This window comes from Acomys minous (genome assembly GCF_964271855.1).
Source record: "Acomys minous genome assembly, chromosome: 13".
NCBI classification, from domain to species: Eukaryota; Metazoa; Chordata; class Mammalia; order Rodentia; family Muridae; genus Acomys; species Acomys minous.
The window spans coordinates 18,745,518-18,758,268 of NC_140495.1; the positions used below are offsets into that span (position 1 = coordinate 18,745,518).

The 12,751-nt window shown below is 44.0% G+C and overlaps 1 protein-coding gene across 3 annotated transcripts in view; it reads left to right on the forward strand.

Annotated features, from left to right (window-relative positions):
• Nucleotides 1-12,751, forward strand: part of ACP3 (acid phosphatase 3) — a 48,293-nt gene that overhangs the window by 2,160 nt on the left and 33,382 nt on the right. For all 3 annotated transcript variants that reach the window (XM_084754406.1, XM_084754405.1, XM_084754404.1), the window contains one exon: nt 11,117-11,212. In XM_084754406.1, the coding sequence (XP_084610532.1) occupies nt 11,117-11,212 (96 nt within the window). The remainder of the gene's footprint in view (nt 1-11,116; nt 11,213-12,751) is intronic.

Below are 12,751 nucleotides of genomic sequence, written 5' to 3' on the forward strand. Positions count from 1 at the left end.
ACTGCAGGAGAAGGCACAGCCAGCTCGGGTCACGTTCCAGGAGCTAGCCTGGCTTCTTTCCAGTTAGTGATCATTTGTTTGCAAATCAAAGAACAGCCCCTTTCTGAAGTTAAGTCACTCCTTACGTTGACCGTGACATTGGAGCATACATTTCTAGTGTATACTCGGTAGCACAAAAGAGAAACAGAATGCAGAATTTCAGAGTGACTATCAGATAAACTGATTCAGTTGATCGTTAAAATCATAATTCTCCCTACATCTGGTAACTCTGACAAGCCATGGAAAAGAGGAGAGGGCTGTCTGCTGCCTGTTGTCAAGGAAAAATATATACATTTGGATATATACAGTTGGGTATTAAAAACATGGAAAGAGCATTTTCAAAGTTACAAGGACACTCTCTCTCTCTCTCTCTCTCTCTCTCTCTCTCTCTCTCTCTCTCACTTCACAGCTTCCATTGGTGTCTACTTTTTATTCGATATAGTGAAAGTTGGCTGACTCATAGCATGTTTTCTTTCTGCAAGAATACTTAGAAACTATCTTTATGAGTTAGAGAAAGGACACCTCTTACTTAGCATTTAAACACGATGTTCCTCTCCTGTCAGGTTGAGGTGTTCAGAACATCTTTTTCTTTTTACAGAAAAATCTTTACTTTTACATAAATCGTGATTCTTAGTCTAGTAAATCTTTACCGGTCGGTCAGGAGTCAGGAGCAAAAGAGGGGAGAAAACCAAATAACCATGGCATCCTCTTCCCCCCAAAACCATTTGCCAGCTGCACAGCCTCTGTGTGGATAAAGCAACAGAACGCCCCATAGCTTCTGCAAGGGACAGCCATGCAGACAACTTTTTCCCTTCAAGGCATGGTCTTATTGCTAACGAGCTCATTAGAAGAGTGGGGGCGGGGAGGGGGTGTGCCAGAAAGATGGCTCAGTGGTTAAGTGCACTCTCTGCTCTTCTGGAGGTCCTGAGTTCAGTTCCCAGCAACCACATGGTTTATTGGAATACAATGCCCTCTTCTGGCATGCAGCCTATATATGCAGATAGTGTATAATAAACAAACAAACAAACAACCAAATATATAAATAGGTTTTAAAATTAAATTAAATTTTTAAAAAAAGAGGCCAGGGGCGATGGTGTACACCTTTAATCCCAGCACTCAGGAGGCAGAGGCAGGCGGATCTCTGTGAGTTTGAGGCCAGCCTGGTCTACAAAGCGAGTCTAAGATAGTCAAGGCTACACAGAGAAACCTTGTCTCAAACAACAAAAAACAAAAAACAAAAAAAAATTTTTAAAGAAGAAGAGTGTAGGGACCATGGAATTGTGTTATGTTCTGTTGGTCCTGTCCGTACTGTGTTGGAATAGAGCAGCTCTGAGTTCCACACACAGCCCAGGTAACTTGCCTTGGCTGTCAAAAGGTTGTAGGCTTCTTTTCTCTCCTTTCTGCCCTTCCACTCTCAGTTAAAGTATGGTCAGTGACTACCAGTTAATTCTTCCTTAGAGAATAACCAAATCACGAAGGTCTTAGAACTCAAAAATTAACCAATAGTACATAAAGCAAATGTTAACTATTCTTCTTACAGTGGCTCCCGCTGTGAATATTAAGTGATGGGCGATTTAATCCATCTTCCTTGGCCTCTGGCAAAACAACTTCTCTCTGATAATATCAGCCAGAAGCAAGACTAGCCAGCCTTGCCTACATGAGATCTGATCTCAAAAACCAAAAAACAGAACAAGCAAACCTAAAAAACAAAACAAAACCCACAAGCTTGTTCCTACTTTTAAGATGAAGATAAAATAAAAGCTGTTAGGCAACTTGATGATGGTCACACATCTACCTTGCATGATGTCACTGGCCACTCCCCTCATTGCTAGACGCCATCTATTTCTGTTGAGTGCATATAGGCCAGGACCTGGAGCTGGTCGGAGGTGACTGCACAGTTTGTAGCATTACCCCAACTCAGCAGCTGTTGATCACTACCTTGTTTTTCCTCCATAATCCAAGAAAAATAATCTCCAATTCTGAAAAGCTGTTTTTCATAGAAAGAGAAGGAGACTATCTTTGGCTCTTGTTCTCATCCGAGAACAGTCAGCTACCTGTGATTTATTTTATTTTGGTTGGTTTGTTTGTTTGTTTGTTTGTTTGCTTGCTTTGTTTTTGTAGTGCTGGGGGCTGAACCCAAGGTGTCATGCATGGATCCAAAGACTCATATATGCCAGACAAGTAGTCAAAAAGTGTACATTCTCAGCCTGCTACTACATTGGACACACAGACACACTCACACACACACATACACACACCCACCACCACCACCACCACCACCACCACCACCACCACCACCACCACAAAGAACATGTAGACGTCAGAGGACAACTTCTGGGAGTTGACCTCTCCATCCAACACCAAGTGGCAAAGATTGAAATCAAGTCACAGGCTTGTATAGCAAGCACTTTTACCTACTGAACCATTCACCAGCCATACATGACCTTTTGTGGCTTTTGTTTGTTTTGGTTTTTTGAGACAGGGGTTTCTCTGCATAACCATGGCTGTCCGGAAGCTCACTCTGTAGACCAGGCTGGCCTATAACTCAGAGATCCACCCCTGCCTCTGCCTCCTGAGTGCTGGAATTAAAGACATGCACCACCACCACCACCACCACCACCACCACCACCCTGCTATCCTACACAATCTTTTACAGCAAACTTATGAATGTATTTATTTCCCATGAAATTGTGGTTTGACCACTTATTAAGAGTTGTGTGTGTTGGGGGGGAGGAATCAGTCTAATAGAAGTTTAAATGTGTGGAAAGGGTCTCTATCAACTGTTCAATGGAGTCCATCTTCAACGGGCACCGTAGATCTCAAGGAAAGAATCTACTTGTAAACTGCTTCGTGGGGTGACTGTGGCGTCCACCTCCCCAGACTATAGAGAATTAGTATTTTTGACTTTGTAGAAAAGAAGATGGCTAAGGATGCTGAGTCTCGGTGTAGCGTCAGCCAGCTTTGGTAATTATCACTCAGGGTCAAGCTTGCTTCACCTGTGTACCTACTCATTTCCCACACATGCTCACTTGCCTTTCTCTTTGCAATAATCTTGTGCCTATTATTCCATCAGAAAGAGAGAATGTCATCATGAAGCATCTCTCCCTCCAGCCAGAGGCGGGGGGTGGGGGGGGGTGGGGGTGGGTGGGTCACAAGTCAGGTGACCTTAGGAGGGGAGGGGGGTAGGGGGGAATCACAAGTCAGGTGACCTTAGACAGACAGAACTTCTGTGTTGCTCCTCTGGGTGTTTATAAAGAAAGGAATAGTGACAACACAGAGCCTCCTTTTATTCTTCGTGGCTGACCTTATTGCTGCAGAGTCTTACCTGAGTCATAGTATATTCTTGGCTCAAAGAGCCTCCAAGCCCTGTGCACACTGTCTCTTTGGCGGGATGAGTCACCTCCCGATCAACGTTGGACCTGCCCATGATGCCAGCCACCGCATACTTCCAGGACCGACCCATCTTCACTTCCACTCCTCAAGGATTAGCAGGCAATCCCATAGTTAGTTTTCTAATGCTTTTTGCTAGAATAGAAGTTGAAAGTGATACCTAGAAAAACACAGCATTTTTATTAACCCAGTTCCACTACTGTCGACCAGGTCTGGGAGCAGAGGGAGGTCGTTTAACAAAAACAGCCGAGTCTCAAGTTCCCTAAACTTAAAGTTGGGGATCACAACCACGGCTAAGCTTTCCACGTTCACAAGGTTGTCTTCAGGATCAAGGGGCATGATTGGTGTATGGAAGTATGAAGGAGTCCAACAGTAAGTGCTGCTGGGAGTCACCATCCAAAATGGAGAGTTTCTAACTTGTTGGATAAATTACAGATGATCCCTCAGTTAATTTTAAGGTTTGCGGTCTTAATCATTTTAAGAGTAGGCTTCAATGGTGTGCTCCCACTACCATGCATCTCTGGAACTTTCTTTCAAAATGGAAACTTCTTAGCCATTACATAGTAGTTTCTCATTCTGCCCTCCCCATCCAGGCCTATCCAACCTTCAGCTCACGAGCAGCATATGACCAAGGACAGATAGGACTGTAGCCCACCACAAACTTGTAAACTCACCTAAATCTTTTTCAATTTATTTTGCAGATGACTTCATCTCATTATGATGTCCGAAGGTCGGGCATACCTGCTAGGGCCCCCTGGAAAGCATTGTTCTTCTTTCTGTCCCTACGACTTAGACTCTTTCCAACTGGCTCCTATTGTTCGAACCTGCCATTGTTGCCTGTTGTGAGCAGCTTAGGCTGCTTAGCATGACGTCCTCAGGGTTCCAGAAGACCCTTCATTATTAGCGTGTTCATTGAAGAGGGGCAAAGAAAGGATCAGATGTTAGTCGGTTAGCAGCAATACTAGGATGTGGACCATGTGTAGGCTAATCACACAGCTCATCTTCCTCTCCTATTATCTCCAGCTAACTGTTTTTCCTGGGGTACATTCAGCTCTGTGCATCCAAGTGTACTTTGTAGAGAGAGAGAGACTAGGAGTGAAAACAAAACCAAAAAAAAAAAAAAAGCTATCACACCACAGTTCAGACAAAGAAAGCACTGTGAAGTCCGGACTGGATCAGAACGTAGTAAAATTGGAAGGCAGAAGTAACGTTTTAAATTTTTCAAACAGAATCCAGTAGGTTGGATATAAATATTACAGGAAATGGTGAATAGCTAACAACCCCATGATTTCTAATTTGGGTTACTGGAAAGATGAGTATGCAATGGAGGTAGAATACGTAGAGGGCTTTAGAAAGTGATCTATATACAGCACCATACAATATAGCACAGCAGGAAGAAGTGAGGACCCAAAACTCAGATCACAGGTTGAACAATGCCAGCTCGACCCAGTTGCTAGTTGCATGGCACCGAATGAGCCACCTAGGCAATTTGTGATTCATCACTGGAAATGGGGCTAACAACGTCTCATGGAGTTGTTATGGGGCTTAAGGAAATGCATGAAAAGTCCTTAAGCCTCCCTGGCACTAATCTCCAGAGACTGATCATTCTCATGAGCAGCTCACTACGGTGCCAGGCCTTGCTTTATTTATTTATTTTTTCCAGTTCTTATTTTTATTCTCAAAAGGCTCAAGTAAGTAGTTGTGTATCTTTTAAGTTCATTCCTTCCTCTTCCTAGCTTCAGGCTTTGGTCCAGTCAAAGCAAGAGAAGCAAGTATTGGCGAGTGATTCCGAATCACAGACCCCTGCATCCTCTTTTCCTCAGGATGCTGAGCCGTTCGCTTCCTTCATGGCTTTTGGTTGGAAGAGACCTTGGATTTGCCTTCATCTTCACTGCTCGTGTTTAGACAATGCCTTTGGCCACAGGCAGGGACTTTGCAATACTTATTCGCCTTTTCCTTTTTTAAACTTCAATTGAAGTAGAATTTCAAGTATAAGAAATAGGTTGCAAGCATCTACCAGATGCCAGGCACCTTACTTTCTGAATCTTCCCAATTATCCAAAAGGCATATAATATGAACTTAGTGTTATATAAGAGTCAGGAGGTTTTGTTGTTGTTGTTGTTTGGTTGGTTGGTTGGTTTTGGTTTTGGTTTTTTTGTTTTGTTTTGTTTTGTTTTGTTTTGTTTTTTGCTTTGTTCAGAACTAGATCTTGTCTTTAATAGCCAAGGCTAGGCCTAAGCAATATGGCTGTTAGGTAAGTGCAAGTAAAGGGAGATGGTTGGATATTAATAGGGATGTTTCTTCAAAGAGAAAGCTGGTTTCCTTTGCTCAATGGGTAAAACCCTGGATGCTACAAACTACGTTCAGCAAGAATGGAAGCATACGGGACAGTTACAGGTGTGAATAACATTAGTAACAAACAATAATAAATTCCAGGGACTGAGTGGATCCCGTGTGCTTTGCACTCACACACGCGCCACGTGTGAATCTTCTGTTGCTCTTGCCTAGTAGAAAATGATTCTGTTGTTATCTGGAAAGAGAAAGTGAGACACACAGAACTTTGAGTTCAGGCATTTTTTTTTTTCAGGGTCACTTGGCCAGTGTTTGACAATGCTGGCGTTGGAAACTTGCCCTAGGTAACCAGAATGAATGTCAGACCGTTCTGTTTACAGCTTGCACACACGATGTAACACACAGTTTGCACTACTTCTCTTTCCTGCAGGCTTCTTGCTCTTCCCGGCCTGGAGAAAGGCCTCCCTCTCACAGCTTCCTCGTGGCCAGTGCAGGATGTAGCTGCGTTCCGACCCTTTTCACGGCCCACATCCCCTCTTGCCTCTTACAGCATCTATCTACGGGAATCATCATTTCTTTATTCTAGTTATCTGTCAATGCATTTATTTCTCAGTTCTTTGAAAGAAGAAAATGAGACTGCGGAGATATCTCAGCGGTTAAAAATGCCTGTTTGTGAGTGTGAGCACTGGAGTATGCATCCAAGGTCATCCCAAAGTTTTTATGCTGCCTTGAGTTCTAAACCTGATTTGGCAATGTGGTGGTTTGTTAGCCTCCAGCGTAGTCCAAGGGAAGCTTCACTATTCCAGAATCAAAAGCAGAAATGGGGATGACCAAAAGGGAAGTTGAGGCTAGGGGAGGAAGGAAAAAAGCAGCATTTCCTTGCACAGCATAGTTTTTTGATGCATGGCAGTGAAAATCAAAAGCTGTTGTGAAACGGGAGGGCTAGAGACGCTGTCACCAGCCTGAAGGAAGAGTGCCCATCGTGAAACCGGAGGGCTACAGGTGCTGTCACCAGCCTGGAGGAAGGACACCCAGCCCAGGGTCCATTTGCTCATCCAGATCCGCCTTGGGTGTGTTGTTATGATCTAGATAGTGGCCATTTCCTCCAGGGATTCTACATCCAAGGACTTCCTGGGAACAGGCAGTGTTAGTCTCCATTATCAATTTGGCTGGCTTTGGCATCACGTAGGGACACTCCTCTGGGCATGTCTGACAGTGTTTCCTCAGAGACTTCCCTGAGGAGGGAAGACACACTCTGAATGCCAGCAGGTCCATCCTATGGCCCAGACTGGATAAAATGGAGGGTTTTAAAAAAAGAAAAAGGAAAAATCTGACCAAGCACCAGCATCCCCTCCTCCTCTCTAGTGCTTGACTGCATATGCCGTGTGAATCTCTGCTTTCCGTCCCACTACCATGCCCTCCTCACCATGAGAGATCAAAGCTAAGCAAGAACCGAAGTCAAACTTTCCTTCTCCTTAGGTGTTATTGTCAAGTATTTTATTACAGCAATGAGAAAGCTAATATGGAAGAAAAGGAGCCAGATTTTTTTTTTTAATTTTTTTTTTTTTTAATTTCTAATGAAGATGGGCTGGAGAAATAGCTCAGAGGTTAAGAGCACTGGCTGTTCTTCCAAAGGTCCTGAGTTCAATTCCCAGTAACCACATGGTGGCTTATAATCATCTATAATGAGATCTGGTGCTTTTTTCTGGCATGCCGTCAGGACACTGTATAAATAATAAAACAACTCTTTTTTTTTTTTTAATTTCTGATGAAGACAACCAGAAAATATTAGAGATGAAAACAAAACAAAACAGTAAAAAAAAAAAAAAGTAGAGATTATATAGAGGCTACTTAATATGAAAGGCTCCTCAAGATCCCTGGAGTGGGTGTGCATGCTGGGAGACGCAGATGCTGGCCATACAAAGCAGATAGAAAATCTAAGGCAAAGGCACTGGGGCTGGGCAGGCAGGAGGGCTCTTGTCTAAGCACATTTGGCAAGAATGTGGGCTGAGGGCATTGGTGTGAAAGAGAGACCAGATCAGGTAAAGATTTGGGGAGAAGAGTTCTTAGGGGGATATGATTTCAAAGAGTGATGAGGTCCTAAGGTAAACACTAGCTATATACAGACTGACTGCTGGAGCCGCCTGTGTGCTTACAGGGTCTCTTTATAAAAAAACCTCAAGAGGAGAGCAAGAGTGGGAGTTGAACAAGGGGAAGTGATGGAGAGCGAGACCACAAACGTGCTCTGTCAAAACCTTTAAACACCTTAAAAAGTTAGACAGAGTGAACATTACCCTATAATCCTAGCACATATGAGGCAAGGGGCTCGGGGATCAAAAATTTAAGGCCACTAGGTAACCTGGGAAATACAGTGACACCCTAAAAGAAAGTTCTTGTAATTCAAAAGAGGAAGGTGACTACAGTCTGGGTGTGTCAGGGTGTGGGGAGGAAGCATGGTGGACCAGTCATCCTGGGAATTAGGAGATGCAAACAGCTCATCCAATCTTTCTGAGCCTGTTTGCTGATTTTGCTCCATGTTGAAATAAAGCCACGCTGTCCTCCAGGGAGTTGAAAGATTCACAAGAGGCAGTGGGAACTCAGGTATGGTGGGTCATGCCAGCAATGCCAGTGTTTGGGAGGGTGAAGCAGGAGGCTCACTGCAAGTTCAACCCAGCCTGGATAGCACAGTTAGAGCCGGGTATACAGAGGGAGACCTTTTGGAAAATAATCAATCAAGAGATATCAGAGGAAGGGCTCTCTAAAACATGGCGGAGTGTGGGGTTGGTGGGTGTTCACGGTCTCAGGTTCCTCCTGCTGCAATCATCACTAGCTCTGTGGAAACTCCCGGCCTCTAATAACACAGCTTTAGTTTCCTGAAGGTTTGGATAGAGTGGAATTACTGGACCGAGGTCAAAAGCAACAGTGTAGTAGAGCTGAGAAACATAGTCCAAGGGCTGTTGTTGACTTGAGACGCTCTGAGCTCCAAGGAGACCATCTGCACACACAGACATGGACACTCTGATCCAAGCACACACAGGGACAGGGCACACACACACACACACACACACACACACACACACATACACTCACTCACATATACGTGAATCTTAGCTTGCAGTTCGTCACTGGAGCAGGGACATTTAGTGTTTCTATGGCACACATCTTCCAAAGAAGTTTACAGTCTGAGTCTGCCTCTAATGTAGCAACATTGAAAATCTACTCTATCACCTGAGAATATAATTACTCCTGTATATAGTCAGTTTAACCCCAGTTCTCTGCTCCTTATTAATTTTATTTGTTTTGTTTTATTTGTGTTTGTGTGTGTGTTGTTCTGTTTTTTGGATGCAATTTCATATTATATCCTAGGCTGGCCTCCAACTCAGTATGTAGTATTCTGCACTACATCTGGCTGTTTTGTGGCTGTTTGGGGTCTTGGGGGGGCGTGGTTGGTTATTTGAGATAGGATCTCTCTGCATAGCCCTGGCTGTCTTGGAACTTACAATGTAGACCAGGCTAGCCTTGAACTCACAGAGATTCACTTACCTCCGCTCCTGAGTGTTGAGATTAAAGAAGAATACCAACAAGCCCAGTCTTGTTTGTTTTGAGACAGGGTCTCGGTATGTAACTAAGGTTAACCTGTTGTCTCAGTTTCTCGGTGCTGGGATTACAGGACAGAGCTCTGCTAAGGAAGTCACACTGGTCTGTTTGTGTGTCTCAGCTTTATTATTTAAATACATAAATACATAAATAGCTTATGATGCCTTAGAGATTGTTTTTAATAGCAAGAGTGTGTGTGCGCGCACACACGCGCACACACACACACATCCCAGTCTTTTAGAAAAAGAGTATATTAAGAAGAGTTTATTAAAAAGAAAATCTTAAGGTCTCAGATCATGCTAAAATGCTATGGGCAGCTGGTGAGCAAGAGGCCAAGGGCTAAACAGTGCACCCAGCAGCTCCCTACAATGGAGACTTACCTACCCCTGAACATGTACGTTGCTAATTGAAAAACCGTGAAACATGAAATGTGAGGTCGGTAATCTGTGACAGCCATGTCACAGTTTTAGTCAACAAACCTGGGAAGGTCTATTGCAGTGAGTGGGCTCCAAGCAGTCTAAGATGTGCCTGGTTGTAGAAACAGAGTCACCGGTGGCTAACCTTGATGGTTCCCGCTCATGACCAAGTCACTCCTACACAGTGGCACCAGCAGCTGTTCTTCCTGGCAGAAAGAGAACCTTCACAGCTGTATTTCCTTAACTGCCCAAGGACTCCTTAGTCACCCACCCTCTGCCGCCTTGTTGCCCTGGTGTCCTGTAGGCTGTCCTGCTGAGCTTTGCATTTCCCACTGGTTTAGGGCAGCGGAAAACCTGCTGAGCTCAGATATCAGAGACACAGCATGGGTCTCAAACCGTCCCTGCTGTCCTAGAATTCCTTCCTCAGGGTAACTTGAGTTTGAGGTTGTTCATTTCTTGGTGTCTACTGAACTGTTCTGTAGGTGTTCAGAAACACAGCCTGCTGGCTTCTTTACAGGAGGGTCTCTCTAATCCAAGCAACGAGCAAAGGTGATTTCAGGTCATATGAAGTATTTATGCAATCATTCTCTATGTTATTATTTTCTGCATCCATGTAGAACTTTATCTTGTCTCCCTCAGTGCTTTTCTTTCCTTGTGTTTTGACTCTGAAATAGCACTGAGTTCAGCCTGACACGCCACTCTAAAGACTTGTTAGAACCAAAGTACCGAGGTTTCAGAAACTCAAACGTCTCTCTCCAAAAGCAAACGTGCAGTCAGAATAGCACGGTACCTATTCGGACCTGAAAGCACATTATTAAAGTGCTGAGATCTGGATTTCCCAATCTCCCGATCTATACATTTGTCTGCTCCTAACCTCCTGAAAATAATCACTGAGCCCAAATATCCACAACCGAGGGTGTCATTTCGAAGCCACTGTTTTCATTATACATAAAAATGTAAGAGCATTGTTGCTGTTGCCATAATTAAGAGGAAAATATCTCTAATCAGTCTGTCTGCACCAAATGATCTTGTGTGTGTGTGTGTGTGTGTGTGTGTGTGTGTGTGTGTGTGTGTGTAATTTGCTTCCAATGGCCAATTGTCCTGATGTTATAATTACCTCAAGAACAATGTTACTGGTTCATCATCTGAGATTTAATTGAACAGAATTTTAGAAGATTGGTAGTACCCTTGGTCATAAGCCCAACTAACGAAACCAGAAATCACTGGGGAGGGGGAACTTTGTCATTGGAGTTTCCTATTGCTCTCCAGGTGATTCCGCTGGACAGACAAGGTGGCAGCCATGGTTTAAGAAACTCTATTCTTAGGAGTAGAGACAAAACACTCAAGTGAGCTTTGTCTTGTTGTTTGTTGTCTTTTCTTAGACGTTTCGGCATGGAGACCGGAGTCCCATTGATACCTTCCCTAACGACCCCATTAAGGAGTCCTCCTGGCCCCAAGGATTTGGCCAACTCACCCAGGTTAGTTTGATCTATTTTGTTGTTATTTTGCCTTTTGTTTGTTTGTTTCCTGAGACAGGGTTTCTCCGTGTAGTCTTGGCTGTCCTGAACTCACTTTGTAGACCAGGCTGGCCTCAAACTCACAGAGATCTGCCTACCTCTGCCTCCTGAGTGCTGGGATTACAGGCATGTGTCACTGCACCCAGCTGTTATTTTGGTTGTTTGTGGTTTTGTTTTGTTTTTTGTATGTTTGTTTGTTTGTTTTTGCGGCTGGGTTTATACAGCGCAGGCTGGCCTTGAACTACTTATGTAGCCAGAAATGACTTTAAAATTCCTCATCCTCTTTCCTCCGTCTCCCAAGTGCACACATTTCAGGTGTGAGTCATAGCTTTGGTTATAAAGGAGAAATATGTACAGAATTTTCCACTTCAATGTATTTATCCTACTGACTGTATTTAAGTGTGAGAGGTTTCCATGGAGATTGAGTAGAGATGTTAAAAATAACAACAATGTCTTATTTAATCAGCATAGGGTGTGGTCTGGGCATTAGGATGTTTGGAAGGTCCTCAACGGATTGTCTGGTTCTAATGTTCAGCCAAAGACAAGAATCCTGGCCCTAACCAACTGTCAGGTTTTGTAGAGATTTAAATTCAGAGAAGCTAAGGGAAGCCAGTATCTACTGGTTCGGAAGCATAGTGCCCTTCCCGCCACAGACTAATCATTTTTCTCTCTAGTGAGAAAACATCACAAAGGTTCATATTTTCTTAGTACAGGTTCCACTTTCCTTACTGTGCATTTCTGGTGAGACCAGAAGATTTTTGAGGACAACGAGGTCCGGATTCAAACCTAGAAGTCAGGTTCCAAAAGTGAGTTGTAAGTTAGAAGGCTGTTGGACCCAAAGCCCCTGTTTCTTCAGTGGCTCAGGCCGTGGCATGACATTGTGCCTTCCCAACAGTCATCTTCATCTTTGATGAGAGGCGAGCAAAGAGATGCTTCTCAGTGATAAGCAAACGAGCAAGTGTGTGCAAGCAGTAGCTTCGGTGACCACATCCTCCAGGACTTGTGCATCTCTGGCGAGGCTCTGGATTAATGACAAACCTAAATGCAATGTTTCTCAGAGTGTGGCACACTGTTCCCTGAGCAGGAATCATTTGGAGTTCTTGTTCAGATAGATTCCAGGGCCACATCCAAGGTACAGAGAGCTAGAATCTTAAGTGGAGATGCCAGGGAACCTGGGCATGCCCATACTCAAGGACCACTGAGCTAAGGCTGATCTCGGTGTTCTACTAGACTCTCTGAGAGAGATGGTTAAAAACAGATGCCTGGGCCTGGAGGGCTGGTTCAGTGGTTAAGAGCCTTCGCTGTTCTGGGAAATGATTCAGATCCAATCCACGGCACCCACATGGTGGCTCACAACCACCTGTAACTCCAGGGGATCAGATGCCCTCTTATGACCTCTGTGGGCACTAGGCATATGTGTGCTGCACAGACACATGTGCAGGCAAAACTCTCATACACATAAAATAATAAAATAATCTTTTTAAAAAAGATTTCTGGGTC